Raw genomic sequence first — 19,032 nt, forward strand, 5'->3', positions numbered from 1 at the left:
TGAACAATACAGCATTAAGTGGTTATTATTATTTTCATGTAAAACCCTGTTTGAGGGGCTGCCAGGCAAATGTTTCATCAACCTTCAGTGAACCCTTTCTTAAGCGAGTCTAGGGTTCATCTCACTCTGTTGAAAATGCTCAGCTCTACCCTACTTCTGTTAGTACAACTCTGTGTGGAGTAGGAGCTGGTGAAAGCTGGATGTTACACTGCGGCTGAGGGTGAAGTCAAAAGGGTCTCTTTTTAAAAAAAATTTTTTTATATATATATATATAATATATATATGCTCCAGTGTCAAGACACCCACAGCACTCACGGGATTCCTTTATCCTTTTATTTAAGCGAGGACGCGTTTCGGCGTTCTGCCTTCATCTGCTCGCATTTAGAAAATAAAACAGCATATCTGTGATTGCACTTTAAACTGACAGATGGCTTCCCATTGGACACAGCGGGTAGAACCCAACATGGGTCAACATAACAACGAGTGAGGTACTCTTTGAACTGATTGACAGTGGTGAGGGAGGAGAAATGTGTAACAGGACACTGCAAGATTGACTGTAATAACGTTATTGAACTCCTCAGAGTCACGTGTCCTGCAAAAAACAACGAGAATGGAGAAAGGTTATTGGTATTGAGACCAGCCAATCCCCTCCTTCCTTCTACCCGCTGTGTCCAATGGGAAGCCATCTGTCAGTTTAAAGTGCAATCACAGATATGCTGTTTTATTTTCTAAATGCGAGCAGATGAAGGCAGAACGCCGAAACGCGTCCTCGCTTAAATAAAAGGATAAAGGAACCCCGTGAGTGCTGTGGGTGTCTTGACACTGGAGCCTTGATGTTTTATGAATGGACCCACCTCCATTCTTGTCAGCACCCGTCAACAAGAGTGCTGGGTACGCCGAGGTGGAACTTGGAGCGAAATATATATATATATATATATATCACACATCACAACATTAATTGTTTCTAGGTGCCAGAACATACAAAAAATAGAGTAAAAAAACACGAATAGGGATACATGTTTAAAGTCCCGGTTACTTAAGTTTTCCTTACCTAAAGAACCACTCTTCCTGTCAGTCCTTTCATCTTTCGTTTTGTCTTGTTACGTGGACAGATTTTTCCTGCCTGTGAGATAATAACAGTGAGCCTCATTTGCTCCTAGATACCAAGCCTTTATAAGAACCCAGTTGTTAAAGTATCCCTAAATCATCCTTTGATTATGATTGGCTAGGACTTGACAAGGAAAAGCAAGACTCGAAGTAATCCAGATTGCCGGTAAGTAATTGAGGCATTATCTCCTGTCCAGCTTCCCCGCTCCAGTCCTTAAGTCATAAAGACAAAACCAAGCATAGAAATTTGACCACTGCTTATGGAGTGATTAAACATGCAGGCATGACCACAAAACACTGCAACGCCCAGTGTTCTTTATTTAATTAACGGTATACTAAAATCAACGTGCAGAGCCCGAAACAAATGTTCGAACTGAGGCAGAGACGACCTCTCCCATGCAAAGTCTTTTTATGGGAACTAAAGGTGTGATGAGTAGAGCAAGTGACCGCAGCACAAATATCTTTCACAGAGGCCCCTATGAAAGCTGCCCAAAAATTGTAAATGCTTCAGGTATATTGCGCCTGAACTAGAGCTGGAAGACTCATCCATGACTTCCAATAAACCAAAGAGATGGCTCCTCTGATCCAACGACTCAAGATCGCTGTGGATGGACCTGTCCCTTGTTGGTTAATCTAAAGGCCGCAGAGAGTATCTGCTTCTTGGAAAAAACTATTCCATTTAAATAGATAGAAATGGCCGTATGCACATCTAGGATATGGAAGGGGTAATGGAGGAAACTGGTACAGAAAACTGCTGAGCCAATAAAGACTCATCACATTGAATAACCCTCACCTTCACACATATACACACACCTTGAGAGGGGCTACACAGCAGACGTTGAGAACAATAACATTTTGTACTGAAGTAAACTCATCTAACCATGTGGTCCCAAACTTCTTTTGAATTACTTGGAGCAGAAGAGGACACTGGCAAAGGACAGACACACCTCAATGATCTGCTCGCCCATTCTCCGTCCATTGTAGATAAATTGTTGACAGAGAAAAATGGTTGTACTATACATGTGTTCATATGGCCTTTGCGAGGGAGGCCAAACTGGGAGCTTTGATTGCCCCCAAATAATTGATATAGGTTTGTGCGACTTGATTGCTGTACAGACTTGAATTGCCTGTCCTGGAGGTGAGGAGGGAGGTAGAGGCGCACTCAGTGTGAGATGCATCATTCCATCGCAATCCTCGATCTTTGGGTTCCAATGAGACAGAAGGTGATTCACCAAAGAAGGAAAGTGCTGGTATGCTCCTGGAACCAACGACCGTCAACGCGGCATCTCACCCTGAAGCACTCTGACCTTAAGTCTCGGAGTGATCAAGCAGGGACAACAGAGAAGTCATCAGCTTGGCCTACCATGAGGGGTGGGGAGGGACCCCACTCTAAAACTGCAGACTCCTTCCTTGTCCAATTCCCGCACTGCTCTCCTGCCACAAGAGCAGCGCTGGAATTGGCCTGATCAAGCGAAAAGACGCTCCGCTCAAGGAGTCTGCGCTTTCTCCAGTCCGGCTGTTCAATACAGCCGGGTTAGAGAAAACCAAGTGAGCTTGGTGTTTGGCCGGCGTGCGATGGCTGGCCAAAGACACATGCTCACTTAGAGAGTGCGCATAACACTCCTCCTCTCCCCTCCCTGCACACACTGGCTGAGCTTTTTTTAAGCTCTGGCTCTGAGCCAATGAGGCGACGCTCCTCCGCCATTGCGGAGGACCCCCCCTGATCCAGAAGCATCCACTGCAGCACACAGGCAACAAAAATATGTTAAATAAAAACATCACCTGATGTTCCATTATTGTATGACAGGAGGAACAGTGCATGCCCTGTTGCATCTCCCCTGCTAAGTCTTGAAAGTCATGCAGGAGAGACTGAACACTGTTGGTAACTTAGATAGTGGCTCTGACCACGAATTTGGAGCAAAATAGCTTATCTTAATTGGTCAATCAACTTTTTTGGTGACTGCATCCACTAGTGAATTTCCTCCTTGGGATGCTAAGTTGGCCATAAAAAAATATACTTTGAAAACCGAAGGGAATTCTTCCTAGAAGTTGGTCAGTGCATATCTATAGACCACAAATACTGGAAAATTGTGCTGCTCCATATCTTTCCTTTCTGTACCCATGGTATTTATGGTGGCATTATGTAATAGCAGAGATTTAGGTTCTTTCTTCTGTTCTGATACTGAGTAAAAAATAAAACATTGATTTTCAGGAGGACGAACCTGTATCTGGTTCGGGGAACATTCCTAGTCTATTTTTTTAGAGCCCTTCACAAGCTGTAAGAGGAGCCTCAACATCCTGATTAATGAGAGTCTGTAAAATGCTGAGGGAGGGCAGGCTCAGTACACAAGGTTGTGATGTATCGGGTAATTCATTCTCCAAAGATTTCCCTTCCAAATATTACCACTTGATGGGTCTTTGCAGTGCTTCGTGTTGCAACCAATAGGAATTGGCTTCTCATTTGACAGAGGTGATAGCTTCATGCTTATCCTGTTAGACGGAGACAAAGTATCATGACCTGCACAAAACCTCATGTGACTGCCGCCATCATGGAGTCAAGCTGATGCGTCGGTCCCAAGATCAGACATCACTCTAATCCCTTTCTTAAATACCCACCGGTGACAGGAGGAAACCTATGCCCAAATTAGCGTGTCCCAATAAGCATAGTTTTTGATCACCTCCTCTTTCCCTACAAGCGCCCTGCGGTTCAGAATAAAATCTTCTGACCGAACAAATGGTAAGCAAATAAATACTCGGACCACACCAAAAAGCAGGGGGCGTCAGAGGAAGTATGATGAAGCAGGCCTACCAGCTTTAAAGCACAAAGAGAACTTAATGTAACATTTGGTCCTTGTGCTGCTGTAGTAATAGGCGCTGTGGGTCAATACAATGCGTTCGCATATTTTAATATATACATGATGGAGAGCTGCTCCAGTTTACGGAGCACATCAACAGAAGAGATTTAATGTGGGCAAATTTAGCAGGTTGTTGGTGTTGTGTATGTGCTCTATAAACAGGAGCAGTCTCCGTCTCAATCCAGGAACTACCCAGAGTTCCTCGCCTATGACTGACTGACTGACTGAGACAGACAGACACACACCCTCACACCCTCCTCCCCTCCCTCCCTCCTTCCCCCCAACCTATATGGATGGATTGGTTTGTGTATGCGTAGTCCAAGTTATGGATATCTGCATGCTTCTTGAACAGAGAAAGAGAACTGGAGGAAGTGACGGTGGATCCCTGTTTATACCTCATAGGAATGGGTAGAGTTAATTGTCAGTAGTTACTGGTTTAAGGAGAAGATGGTAAAGTCTGTCCATTTAATGAGAGCAAACTCATGAGGTAAGAACAGGGACCAGAAGACAAACAAGGAGGGAATGAATTGTCTTAATTTGGGGGGCGGTACACTTCTACCGCTCTTCCAATGCTTATGAGGGCAGCTTATTATATACTTCAGATGGAGGGGCCTTCCATTTGTTGTGCCCTATCACAGAGAAGCTGTGATCACTTTTCCAGTGTAAAGTGGGCTTTCAAATGGCCAGTATTAGATGATCTAGTGGATCAGATGGGACAGCGTCTGCTGACTTTCTCCTTGTGTTATAGTGAAGACAGATTATCAAGGTTTCAAGTTTATTATTACATCGAACAAGTTAATTAAAACAATGACAAACCTCTTACAATCTTAGCATGGGATAAAAAATAGTGGTGATAGTTGCTCCTGTCCTGATATAGATTCAGCAGTATGTAGAAGAGTATGATGAAAAAGGACATTGCACAAACTCCCCATGAATTTTGTAGATCATACAATTAAATTGAATCAAAACACCCCTTTAGATTGAAGCCACTTAAGTTTAAAAGCAGGGCTTAACTCTGCAAGTAATACTAATAATCCAGGTATATGGAGAGCATACTCAGAATGTAAAAGGAGTTGCGTTTGCCAACATGCAACTATTGTAAAGAGCGGAGTCCTGACATACTCTGCTTTTCCTCTTCGTGATATTTAAAGTCCAATTGGTGCTGAGTTTTGTACACCTGCAGTTGGGAAGTCTCCTAATGTAGGCCTCTTGAGGATGCCACGTGTGCATAGATCCAGATGGGGTGTCAATCATTCTCCTATCTGTCCCCCAAAGTATGGAATTCTTTGCAAAGGGAATTAAGAACGAAACCTAATGAGACTAAGTTTCGAAAAATTGTCAAAACATGGCTTTATCTTCATTAGTTTTGGTCATGTTCTAGCTCTAGACAATTAAAGGATGCACACTTGACCCACTCAGCGCTGGGAAGCCTCAGGGTAGCCATGCGCTCTACAAATTTGCATAAGATAATGTTGGACAAAGACCCCAGATCAGGACATTGCCTTAGTCAAGTTCCGAGTTTACAGTGACCCAGCCATTCATCTTGGTAATGTCCCCTGTCAATATAAGGGATTTTTTTTTAGCTGTCTGAGGCACAAAAGAGCATGGAATAGAACCATAGAGGGAAAGAAGTCAAACAATATAGAAGTAAAAAGCAGTGAGTGCAGGAGAAAAGGCAAGTAATGGATAGGATGGAATTAAGGGATAAGACGAGAGAAGGGAATGAATAAGGTGCAAGTGATGACTGTCAGAGGGTCACATCCACTCCTCCCACCCCCAGTGTCAGGGAAGGTTCTCATCAAGAGTTGTCTAAGTTGTTTGCTTCTTTTTAATTTGTGTTCTTTTCTCTGGTGAAATTTAGGTCAATACAGATGAAATCGATGACAATTTCCAAAGGCTGTTTCAGCAATTAGCTGGAGAGGTAAGTAAAATCAGGAATCTGGTGAAGCACTTACCGTGCACATGTGCATGCAGCATTTGTCTGTTACTGTGTGACATCATCCAAATTGTATACAGTCTTTGGCTAACTTAATTTTCTAATTTTTCTTTCCATACATTCACAGGAGGGTGTGGAGGTACAGTGACGTGTGCATTATTTACCACTTGCCTGCCCATGTTTTCTGATCCACTGAAGCACCCATTTTCTAGCCTCAAATTCTGTACACCATTTCGTTTTTATTTTGTGTTTTACCATTATTTTTGCTTTTGTCAAATAAATCGGCGATTTGAAGTGCGTTGTGTGCATAGTTGCATTGTCCAACATGGCCAGATGACGTGCCTCATGCATAGTTTTAGTAGTAGACATGCCTCATACTTTGCTGCAGTACTGGGCACGCATCTTCTGCTACCAGCAGTTCCAATCAATGCCACGTTCATAGCAGCAAACGCCAGAATGTGGTTTGTATGGATTATTTGCTTACCCGTAGTCTCCAGCATGTGGCTTCTGCATCTCTGCTGTGTCCAGCATGCATTTACTGCATAGTGCTGGTATAAAGTAGTTACTCTATGGCCTCAGCATTAGTCATTCTCTTACTGAATAACTGCAAGCATAGACTTGGTCATCGTATGATGTGGCATGGTGAGACATGTATCTTCCGTTACACGGTTAGGCAGTTTTTCTCCATAACTACAGTGTCACTTGGGTGTCTGCTATATCCGACTTGAGCTTTTCAGGAGTGGTGTGGCGCAGCTGCCAGAGCGGCTGACTCCGGAGTGCAGGAATCATGGTTCGATCCCTGGTGCTATATCAGTTCAGCCCCATGTGACTCTAGGCAATAGCTCACTTAATCTCCCTGGCGGCTCCCAGCGCCTGAAAACCTTTACGGGTGATAAGTCGTGCTTTACAAATCTAGAAATATTATTATTAGCTTTGTCCACTACAGCAGTGTGAGGCTTGTATGTAAGGTTGGTGCTATAAGCACAAATGCGGTGTCTGGCACTTACATTGCATATGAATAGTGTGTTTCAAATTTAATTTCCAAAGTACATTTTTTCAAGAGAAAAGGGGCATATAAAATATCAAAAGCTTAAGAACGACTGCACAGGCCACATAAAATGAGCATACCTTTTTTGTGTGGCAGCTTCAAAAGCCCTACACCACCTGCATTGCCTCCGCATCATGTGTTATGTCAATTGCTACAGAGCCATATGAAGTCTTTTGGGCTGCCATTTAAAGCAAGGTTCTCTGCAGTCTTATGCAGAGTTGTGCTACCAGGCTTGTATTCTACCCTCTACTTCTACAAAGTTGTAGCAAGTATTTATCTACGTCCTTGTTGCAACGTGTGGCTTTTGTCTACTATATAGCTTTAGTGGCGGCTGGTGATATTTGAAAGTGGTGATGCATAAAATGTCTGGCTGAGTGACCTGAAGCGAGCGAGCGTAGCGGGCGAGCTCGACCATCGTATGGGGAGGTTGTTTGGCAAATGGTGCATTTTCAAACAAATTTGAGAAAGCAAGAAGTTAATCAGGCAATTGTGAAAGTGTAGTTGAAAGTGCTTTTGGCTAGGAAGCCAGGACTAGCAAAAGGTATCAGTCGCATAAGGGAAGGGCACCTAGTAACTACTGCATGACCCGATCATTCCCTAGAAATACATGTGCTGCAGTATATAAAGGAGTCTGATTGAGTAACATTACCCAGCCAAATGCATTAAAAAAAACAAAAAAAACACACCCAACCAACCACCGAATGTTACAGAACCCAACCTCACCTCTCGGTCATTGAGAATAAAGGGGGAGAGAATGCAAGAAATAAATTGATAGGGGGGGTGCAATAAGGCAAAGAGCGTGTGGGTAAGAACGCTAAAACTGATGAGAGAAAAAGAAACACAAATGCAAAGTTTGTGAAATGGGTGAAACGGTAGAGCCTGGAAGAGGTTTATTGAGGGGTTGGCTCTTGCTAAAGTGCCAAAGACTCAGATGGGTGTTGTACAGCAAAAGGGCCTATGCTGGTTTTTCGACAGTTCAAGATTAAACTTGAATATTTAGAAGCTCAAGCTGGTGACCTTGTCGCATACAAAACAGCAGTTTAGAAATGGCCTTCAACATTGACTTTAATGCCATTGAGGCAGGCAAAAAATATAATGACAAATTGACTGATTATTGTTTATGATGTCAGTGTAGGCCAGCTAACCAACTCCCTCCTGCGGCTCTTCCGAGGGTGGGGGAGGAAGGCAACGGTCGAGGATAGGGTAGAAAATAAATAATGGAGGATCGCGCAATGGAAGAGGAGGAAGATGAGATGCTGCTTGGCATTGCTGACTGAGGACTGTTGAGACACCAGCCCCGCTCTCAGCCAACCATATTTCTCCCCACCATCTATCAATCCAAGCACATGCTGCAAGTGCATTCAGAAACAAAGAGGCACCAAGGGCACAGAAGGGACCCTTAGGAGGGTAGTTTTTTAGGCAAGGTAGTGTGTTGGTCCTTACTGTCTTCTAGGTGAAGAGCAGGTCTTGATAGAGCCTGTTGGGACTGCACACCGGCAGGTGATACTCTACTTCTTTTGGTCCTTGGAATGTTTACCTGGTCCGTGCACAGTTATAATTTGCCAAGGAGAACCAGTGAATTACAAGGTTAGTAGTTAGGCTTCCCTAATCCCATCTATTTTGCTTGTCCAGAAACCTAGGTTTCTCTGGCAACCATCCAAAATCCCACAGCCCACTACACTACTCCACTGCAACCTTCTCAGGAAGTTATTCTGAAGCTCAGGGATCACTGCTCCTAAGATGCAGCACTCAGATTCAACCTCTCCTCATCCTCTGATGTTGAGGACACAGCTCTCTGTTACCCACCCCTGTGTTTCTGTGTCACTCGAGAGGCAAACTAGAAACTCTCTGAATCCCACCCCATAGAGTAGGAATCAGCCTATGCCTCTTGTCAACTTGAGGCAGTCACTGCTGGAGGTTGGGATAAGGGGTTAGAGAAACCTCTTCCCTTGTTACCAACTATCCAGTGCCAAACATACCTCTAAGAGATTTGCTAGAGTACAGATAAATAGCTGCCAATGACCTCTATGTCCAAAGGTCAGCCTCATGGTGCTTTGACATTTTAGTCAACCACTTTCTGGAAGTTGTAGGCCCATACCTATGGAATGCAGAACAACAAGAACCAGAATTTAGATAAATTCGAGCACTGACCTAACATAGCCCTCTTGATATGGGCCCACTTGGCACTGATGGGAATATAGTCATTGTTCACCGGGCCCAAGTTTGACTGAGGTTACTAAACCTTGGCTAATGAAGTAGTGAAAATTGCATTCCAAGGGATAGTGAAAAAAGGCTTGCTAATCCCATAGGTGTTGGATATCTGTTAAATGAAGCACACGTATGAGATTTGGAGTGTTTATAATGAATTCCCAATTGTTAAAGGCAACCAATGTCTGTCTTTTAGGTGTTTTGTGTGAACCCGTTTTGCAGTAATTATTCCCCATGTTCCCACCACTCCCCCCCTGCTTTTGCCTATATTTACTTTAAAGGTTTATTATTCCTATGTGTTCAGAGATTTCTGCCACTGGTTCAAAGATTTCCAAACAGAAAAGATTGTGAGGCAGAGGTTGAGATTTTGAACTGCGTGTTTGTCAATGGTGTTTTGTAGCACATGAAGGAGTACTACTGGAATCTTACGTTATGAAACCAAAATGCTTTTTGTGTAGCAGGCCCTCTGTTTGTTTAGTAGGGTTGCGAAGTATGCTACTCCTCCTTCCAATTCTGTAAACATTTACGAATTTCTCCTTATTGATATGGGACAACAATGCGATTCATTTCGGTTCGGGCACCACGGGTCATGACTTTAAAATGTTGCAATTAGTTGTAGCCGAACAATCAGACTCCAAAGGATCCACATGTACCTCTATGATGGATCCATTAGAGCCTTCTCCGGAGAACTTCAAAGTTATTGCATAGGGATAGTGAGACAAAAATCAAATAATAATAAAAATTAAAAGCCACCAGAAGGAATGGGTTAAAGCTTCAACAGCCCCTTGACTAACCTCTGTCACTAGTCTGTACGTGGGTCTTTAGAATAAACTTCTCATTTCATTTCAGCGAGTGCAAAATGCTCTGTAACGGCCCTTGTTAAGTGCAAAGAGATAGAAACTTGTCTCTCCTCTCCAAAACTGATGGTTATATGGGGACCGAGAATCAAATTCAAAATCCTAACTTTAGTCTACAAGTCTTACAGGGGGTAAGCCGTCCCTTCTTGAAAAATTAACCTATAGAAATTCTATATATGCAGAAGATCAGCAAGGTTGTTTAAGAGTTTTATGAGCCATGCCTTCGGCCATATATGGAGGGTTGGGTCTGAAGCTTTGGAACATGTGTAAAGTGTTGATAGGGTGGGACCATAGAAGGTCAATGAATCTTTCTTAGAGGCTAGTTTGAGAGGTTGGAGCCTCCTCTCTTTATAAAAGCAAATTATATGAGCCATATGAAGAAGTCCTAGGAACCAGAGCATGGAACCTCATGCCTACACAGTTACGGCTAATGGAATCTCAATTTAGAAAGTCCCTGATAACTTGGATCTTTGGGTCCACCAACGCATTCTGTTCCTCACATGTATAAACGGAGATACATCACATGTTTGTCTATCTCCCTCTGCTTATTGTCACACAGCGCCAGGATGCTCCTTTTGGAGTGACAGTTGTGCTCTACAAATACCCAAATCAAATCAAGTGATTCTAAGCTCTGTGCAATTAATTTACTCCGGTCTCTTCTGCAATGCTGATGAAAATAAACGTTTGCTACATAAGAGCATCTAGGTGGCCCCTTATTATAGTAAAATTTGCTCCGAAAATCGAATGTTATTCCACACCTGTGTTGCCATTTTCACACTCTGCACTATTTTATAAATGAATAGAGTAAAGGTTTGGGGTGCTGCTATATAGTGTACACCTGATGAGCCACTGGTGATGGCAAAAAGTCTGGGATATTTGCTATCAGTGTGCAAGTGGGTGTTGGTGGGTTTGATTAGTGAGAGGTGCAAGGTTTAGTGTTTTCTGTCCGCATGATGGCCTGAGCTCTGGGTTCTAGTGCCAAACAGGGCACTAAGAGTGGTTGTATCTACTGTCACTGATGATTGTATTTCTCCACAGGACAAAGAGGTCTCAGCGTTCGAGCTGTGCAATATTTTGAAGAGAGTGATATCCAAGCGTAAGTTTTTACCAATTGAATGATTCAAGACACCAAGCAAATTATTGTGTCAAATGATATCCTTGATCTCCACGTTGGATGAGATTGGAAGATAGGCAGATGTTTCAAAGCAAAAATAGTAGCATTTTACCCAATCACTACAGTTCTTACTAATGTACAGTCATTTCTCACTGAAATTACTACTGGAAAAGTTAATAAGAATTCAAAGTATGATGTTTCGTTCTACATAGTATAATTCATAAAAAAAGTATGACACAAAGTGATGACAAACAAATTCCTTGAAAATTATATTTTTTCCCAAACAAATGGGGTGAAAGCCTATTACAAAAATGTTTTACATAATAACAATAGCTATATAAGCCAATACATTTGATAAACACCTTAGAAATTCACCTAAATAGGGTATGTAAAAAATGGTTAGGATAGAGAGACTGATTGTGAAAGGTGGATCAGGGTCCCATGCAGTTTTTACATTATTGGAGTTTGGATTACAACCCCTCTGGCAATGAAGATAAGGCAGCTGGTGCGGTCAGTGTCATTAAAGAAAATTCTGAATCCAGGGAAATCAGATACAAGAGTTGGTGTTGAATGTAGGCTTTATTTCAAAATGGCAACACCATCTTAACAATGAAAAAAATTCACCAATAATCTTTCTTTCAGGTCCAGACATTAAATCGGACGGCTTCAGCATTGAAACCTGTAAAACCATAGTTGATCTTCTTGATGTATCCTTTCAATACATACATTTGTTTACAGAGGAGCCTGTTAGATGGAAAATAGTGAGGTGTGGTGAAGCTTCAACATCTTCAGATAGTGCAGCAGCGGTGGCTATTTTATCGTTGTCATGCAAAACAGCGTGTACCACTTGGTGCCACAAAACCCTTTCTCAAGATCTTTCTCCATCAGATTCGATTCTTGCATGCTTTGACATTTGAGTGCTGCTTTTCACTCTTGCTTGGAACAGATGAAATGTCTTGGTGAAAAACTCTGGAGCTGCAGTATTAGCAAGACACAAGTGTTTCTCAATGCAGCCAGTCACAGGAGATGCCAACTACATTAAAAATCACGGGCTTCTTGTAATGTGGGCCTAAGCACAACTAGTGTGCTTAACTTTTCATTTGAAGGGTAGGACTTTGCTTTCTTGTTGGGTTTGCAGTAAAATGCATAAAGAATTTTGCAAACAATGGAGATTCTCTCCGAATTTAGGAACACTTAATTACTATAGCCTTCGGATTGAAAGGGCACAGTGGGTACCTACCCTGGCTGTGCTCAGTGATTGTTACTTCATATTATTTTTTTTTTTAATTTAAATTATTTTTTTCTTTTTTCTTTTTATTCATGTATTTATTTTTAACTCAAAATTGTGCCTTTTTTCCTAAGCACAGAATAATGGTTAAGTATTTGCAGTTTTCTCCAAAAACATGAGTGGCCCCAGTACTCCTCTGGGGTTCGGGTTAGTTCATGCTGCCCACCTACTGCTGTGGAATATACAACACAAAAATCACAATTTTCAAGATACTATAGACCTAAATACATTCAGTTAAAAAATGTCAATGCAATTGACAGCAATAGCAATTTTAAATTCAGAGATACTAAACTAATAACCATTTAAAGCCTGCCTGACAAAATGCTTATATCTATAAAACTACTCACTGGGTTTACACTACACCAATGAAAGCACACTTTGAGTAAAGTTCTGTTTTCATGCCAAGTATTGCCTAATTCTGATCATTGATTTTGCTGAAGTTGCAAGCAAAATTTCCTATGAGAATCAAATACCTTTCTTCTCCTCGCTCCTTTGAACTTGTCCCCCTGCATGGAACAGCATGAAAATGGGCATGTTGGACCTTAGTTGGCTATGTTTGCCAAATTTGGTGAATGGCTGTCTACAAAGTTTTACAAGCAAACCAAACAATGTAAAGCTGTCCTGATCCGTAACGACATAGTGGCTGAATAACTGGGCCATATGTGCTTGAAGAGTGACCAATGAATATTATTGTTTATTTTAAATAAAATAATCTGGAAGAGGCTCTCAACCTCCTGCTGCCTACATTTCATACTTTAGCAAAAATATCAGGGCCTTTATTGTTTAAAATATACATCTGTGCCCACTAATCTAGGGTTGACTTTTGCTTTAAAAAAAACACACACACAAACATGAAGATGGTCAACCTTGTATTTCTTCCCTTAAATGTATCTTGCATTTCATATGTACTTCATTGCTAATTTCTCGGGAAAATTATACAGAGTTTGAGGGAATAATGACCCAAATCCTCTAAGCAGTGTGCTATTGAACAAAAAACACTTTCAACAAAAAGCATTGATCCATTCGTAGTTTAGAGGCTAATAGTTTCACTTCTTTTTCTGATGTTTCTCTGTAGATGCCCCTGGCTTTCGCCCTTTGCTCCAATGTATTTGATTCTGTAACTATGGCCAAGGACTGATTGCTATTGTCACATCAAACAGTAACTTGGATTAAATGGAACATCCCCCTCTGTGATCATATATATTTAATGCGTGTCAAAATGTCCTGGGTGCACCACTGGTGCTAAGAAGCCCTATATCATGCATATTATTTGGTAAACAACCGAGAGCGGTTCACACATGATATAGGGACAGATGATAATTATGCCTTTCGGACCTTCACCTAACTACTACTGCTGTTACTTCCCAGCAGTTGCCAGTATCACCGTCTTGTGCCCAAAGAAAGCTAGGACTTGACAGAGCAATGCCTGTATGGTACGAGTAGACATACGGATCACAAATTGATATTAGTGCACATGTATCGTGGACCAAGCTGGAGAGGCACTGTTGTTGCCGGACCAAAAGAGCACTGAGGTTCCTTATATTTTGGCAGTCTGTCATCACCACCTCTCAATGGGTGCAGCAGACTGATCAAAACAGGCTCCGAACTCTAGAGGAAGCTTCAAAACTCTGGTCCCTAACCCCAGGCAACTGGTGAAGCCATGACAATTTCTTCGTTCACGAAGTGGGTCGACAACAATGTTTCTAGTTTCACTTTGATGTGTTTTTCTTTTAACAATAACTCTTACAGACCGATGGTTCTGGCAAGCTGGGGATAAAGGAGTTCTACATACTATGGTCTAAAATTCAAAAATATCAGGTAAGAGAAGATGACAATGGTAATTTGGACCTATGTTGATCTTTTGGTTTCTAGATCACAACTAATGTCCTAACACGATTTGGTTCATGAAGCTATCTCTCCTGAAGTATTCGAGAAATAGGACTGTGGTATTGGCCAATGAGAAATGTTTTCTTTACTGTTGAATTGATTTCCAAAGATGCACAGTCACATTTACAGGGAATACTAGACTCGTCAACATAATTATCACAAAGAAAAAACCTTAGCAAAAAGTTATTATAATTCCATCTCCTTCCCAATGGCTATGTAGGCCAGAATCAAATTCACAAATCTTGCCTCCTTCATAAATGTCTCTAGTCATGTTTTGTCTCTAATCCTAAATCATATAAGCTCCACTCAAAATCAGTATGGCCCTCACTCATGTATGGCATGGTTTCCATTCATTACCAGCATGGTTCCCACTCTCATAATGACAGGATCCCCAACTTATTTTCAGGGTCAAGCTCCTCTGTTCAGAATTCTTTCATCTCTTTGCCCATGCGCAAATCTTACATTTAAAAAGAAAAAAAGAGATCTTTTTAGCACTGACACAGCCTTCATACCTTTGATCCATATTGAAATTGAACCTTTTCCTATAGGTGATTGTTTCCTCTGCATATACTAAAATGAATAAATATACTGTGATCTGTAGGCATTATTCGCTGAAAGGCTATGCCAGTCAAAGAACAGCATTTCTCAAATAGGTTTCTCAATTCTGTGACCTTATCGTCCTTTTCAAAGCCTTCATTATGCTGTAGTCCACTTGCTTAGAGAGCTCTGTAAGTCTGCACCCATAATGATACTTCCTATCACTTCCTACCCTTTCCTTCCATTATTTTATAAAAGGTATGTGTTTTGCATGTCAGTTGTTCCACTCCTCTCTGTAACATAAAAATATATTGCAAGTAGTATTCTAGAGTAGCTTGCATGTGCTTGTTTTGTAATATACTAAAATTAAAATGAATTATGGATGTAAGCGTGTTATGGAGTTATGAAGCATTTAGAAAAGATTAGGTTTTACCCATGCCAATAAATTATCTTTTGTGTTTGTAGAAAATTTACAAGAACATTGACGTTGACCGTTCGGGTAACATGAATGCTTACGAGATGAGGAAAGCATTAGAAGAAGCAGGCAAGTGGGCACAACTTGTACTTGTTTAGGAAACAAATGCTAAATCCATTTAACTGTGCTTTGGACAGTAGAGCGTCCATTCTAACGTCAACTTTTACAGCTTGTAAGTAGTAGAAGATGCAGTTTTGCTACTTTGTTTGCCTCCAACAGAACCCTGCTGGAGAAAAGGTTCTAAACCAAATGGTACACAAAATGATCGAGTGCAATAGTTGTACAGCATTAATAACATAAACCTCCAGCATGACCTGATATTTTATGTGGCGGTGAGCGCCTTGACATAAGCACATCCACCAACAGTTACCAGTCCTACTTGGTTGTTCAGTAAGGAATATTTTCCGAAAGGAAGTTGTATGTATATTGGCTAATATTTTTTAATTTCATTTGAGCTCTCTTTTACATATGAAATAGATTATTGGAACAATACTGTGGTTATGTTGCACTATGTCAGGAAAAAAATGAACAAGAGTGTAGAGCAGAGGTCTTCAAAATGTTCTGCTCTGAACCCCTTAAAAAAAGGTAGTTGCAGTGGGCCCCTCGAACCCCTGGGCCCGCTGCACCTGCTTCATTATTAACTGGCAGTGGCCACTTACACACCTCACAGTAGAACCTGCTACACTAATAAATGGCCCCAAAAAAAGGCCACTTATATTGTCCCCTTTTTGGGGGTATCTCTCTGAAGAAGCTGTCTCAGGTCATTTGTAAACATAAAAATGAGTCCTCATACAGGGCTCTCTATTCTGAGCCATTTCTTTGACAATATCTATGCATTTTGCTCCTTTCCTCTTTTTCCTGGACCATTACTCTGAGGCCCCAGGTGTCCAGAGGATTAGGTCTCTGCATCTGAATCCGGCCCCGCTGGCCTTCTACCTGCCACTCCATGGACTCCTCTATCACAAAAAGACTGCCTCTGAACGATTAATGCCGACTTTGAGTTGCCTCTGCCTGAAAGGGAATGGTGTGGTGGTAGTGCAGAAAGTTAAAGAAGGAACCAGCCTTCCTACCAGCTGTAAATATATCGAGTCACTTAAATCCAGGACCACTGGAATTATAAGTTTCTGCAACAGCAGCATTTTCCACATAATTATGAGTATATAGCATTTGTTACATAATCCATAATTTTTGCATAATCTGCAGATTTTAACCCCAAAAAATTGATTCTAGCTCAAACGGATCAAAAGTTACTAAAAACATGGCAAAGTGTTCTGGAGCAGTGAAAGGCCCTTTGACTGGTAATCTTGTAGCTGCTTATTGCTGTATTTGGGTGTTAAACTGGTACTATTTTCCTAGAGTGTTACCTAGAGTTAAAATGTAAAAATTATGAAGTAATGCTAACCACAAAATGTCCAACACTGTGCAGCATAATTTGCCTTTTCTTGCTGCATAATTTAGTCAACCCTGCGGAATAATGTAGCCTTCTCCTGCTGAATAATTACAGTGGCTCTGCTTGTAGACACTTAAAAAAAAAATGGCAGTATTAGTTTGATAATTTTTTCAACAAATTTTATTAAACATTTTGTCATTGAGACTAACGGTTTTGTACAAGTCCCATTGCAGTTGAGGTCATATTGCTCAACAAATTCGCACTTCTCCGTTTTTACAATATGCTCGTGCAATCCTTTTATTAGGTCTCGCCTGCGTTGCAGCGCATGCTTTGCTTCGCCTTGGCGAGATCTATTGACGTTGCTTTTGTGTCCCGCTTCTTTGGATGTCCGCCCTGTCGCCCTTAAGCCCCGCCTAGCCGGACTGGAGATTCTGCACGCGCACGGCAGAAACCAAACATGAAAAGGCTGCACACCACCGCTGCATCTCCGCACGCTCCTTATTCATCCAGCTGAACATGGTGCCTGTTCGCGTGTCCCTCTACCCCTTTCAACTGCAGAAACCGTCACTTGAAGCCGGGCCGCACTTAGCGCGCGCCGCCTGCTAGGTCCAGCCAGAGATATGCGCACACGCCAAGCGCTGAGTCCTGCAACCGGCTATACCAGGAAGCACTGACCTAAGCAGTCGCCATGCCTCCCCAGGCCATACTGTGGTTCCCGTCTGTGCCAGCCCATGGTACGTCACCGCCTGCCAACCACACGCAGCCTCGCATATTCGCTACGTCACTTCCGCACTGTTACCGCTCTCACCAGAAGACCACAGCACATATTTTGGGACCGGGCCGACTCCACCGCCAGGGCTACGCTGCTCCCAATGGCTCCACAATATTCATTGGTCCGGGTCTAGGTGGCCACCATCTTTGTCCTGAAACTCTTTTTGGGGGGAGCTGCCTCTTCTGCGTCATCCCCGGCACCGAGTGCTCTCTGCCCTGGCGCACTGGTGGCTCTGCTTTATGCTTGAGGAGAGGGGGAGGGTGGGGGATCGTGGGCAACACATGTCAGCTGCCTCATCATGCCGGCGTTTCCTTGAAATCCCCCCATTTACATAGTGCGGTGGAACGGCGAGGAACAGAGAGGGTCCCCCGACATGCGCTAAGGGAGTGCGGTGACAGGCAGCGAAGGGGAACTCCTGTCTTCATTAAAACCCCAACGCAGACCAGGAAACCGTGTGCTGGCGTGTTTTATTCACAATCACGTGCTTCAGCTATGCCTCTTGGCACCCGCAATTTTAGGGTCCCTCTGACCACCAAAGTCCCTAAAAAGCGATGTCCAAAGCAACATGATGTGCACATGAACCAGCCTCGGACCTTGGGAGCATGCAGTCACCCACTCAAACATCTGCAACACTTCCAATACAAAGACCTGCATTTGTGCTCTTATTTCCCTTCTGCAGCATGCGTGCCACAAAAGGGGAAGATTTCTAGAAGTTCTTGTGTTTTGTGGTACCATTGTCCGGGTTACCATTGAACCCGTCGTAACTCCCTCACGCTATTTTGTTCTGAACGCCTTTCCCTCGTATAAGTTATGAGTTCACTTCTGCAGCAGCCGGTTACTGGTATATTTCCGTGCTGCAACCCAGATCTCTGGTACCCCTTAGTATTAGCGTTTTGAAGCCCAGCATAACAAAGAAAACCAGCATTTGCAATGCAATAGGTCTCGCATTTGCGAGACTTTGAGGTATTGGCATTGTAAATGACAATGCCTTTTATTAATTTGTTTTTAAAACCTGCAATCGGTGCATAAACACGCACTTTGAACGTATAGTCCTTGCTTATGAGAAGCAAGGCTGGCAGTAAAAGAGACTGCCAGCCTTGCTTCTCATAAGCATGGACTACAAGTACAAAGTGCTTGTTTACGCACAGCTTGCAGGTTTTCAAACGCATAAATAAAAGGCATGGTCATTTACAATGCCAATAGCTCAAACTTTCGCAAATGCGAGACCTATTGCATTGCAAATGATTGTTAGAATAGGTACCTCTACCTCTCTACTCCCTTAATACACCATCCTACCCTTCTTGCGGTATAATTTTGTCACATACGATATAACAAACTCCTCCCCCTACCCACTCCCTCCCAGGCGTGCCATGTATTGTAGTATCCCCATGTTCTCTGATTTACTAAGGATGCCCAAAATCCCCCGTCTGCCACGTTATAGCTGTAGTCCTATGATCGTAGAAGGGAGAGGGGTCTCTGCCTCCCCATCGGTTTCTTCCTGGCTCAAGATTGCAATGTCGGGGAGTGTGGATTTCCGCTACTTTCCCCTGGACCTCCC

At 42.5% G+C, this 19,032-nt stretch overlaps 1 protein-coding gene across 1 annotated transcript in view; it reads left to right on the plus strand.

The window, feature by feature from the left end:
* The window catches only part of LOC146821903 (calpain-2 catalytic subunit-like), a 221,126-nt gene that overhangs the window by 185,846 nt on the left and 16,248 nt on the right, over positions 1 to 19,032 (plus strand). Inside the window, exons 14-18 of the mRNA XM_085612993.1 lie at positions 5,824 to 5,883; positions 11,050 to 11,107; positions 11,768 to 11,832; positions 14,163 to 14,231; positions 15,303 to 15,381. Of these exons, the coding sequence (XP_085469119.1) occupies positions 5,824 to 5,883; positions 11,050 to 11,107; positions 11,768 to 11,832; positions 14,163 to 14,231; positions 15,303 to 15,381 (331 nt within the window). The remainder of the gene's footprint in view (positions 1 to 5,823; positions 5,884 to 11,049; positions 11,108 to 11,767; positions 11,833 to 14,162; positions 14,232 to 15,302; positions 15,382 to 19,032) is intronic.

The sequence above is a fragment of the Triturus cristatus genome, chromosome 6 (genome assembly GCF_964204655.1).
Source record: "Triturus cristatus chromosome 6, aTriCri1.1, whole genome shotgun sequence".
NCBI lineage: Eukaryota > Metazoa > Chordata > Amphibia > Caudata > Salamandridae > Triturus > Triturus cristatus.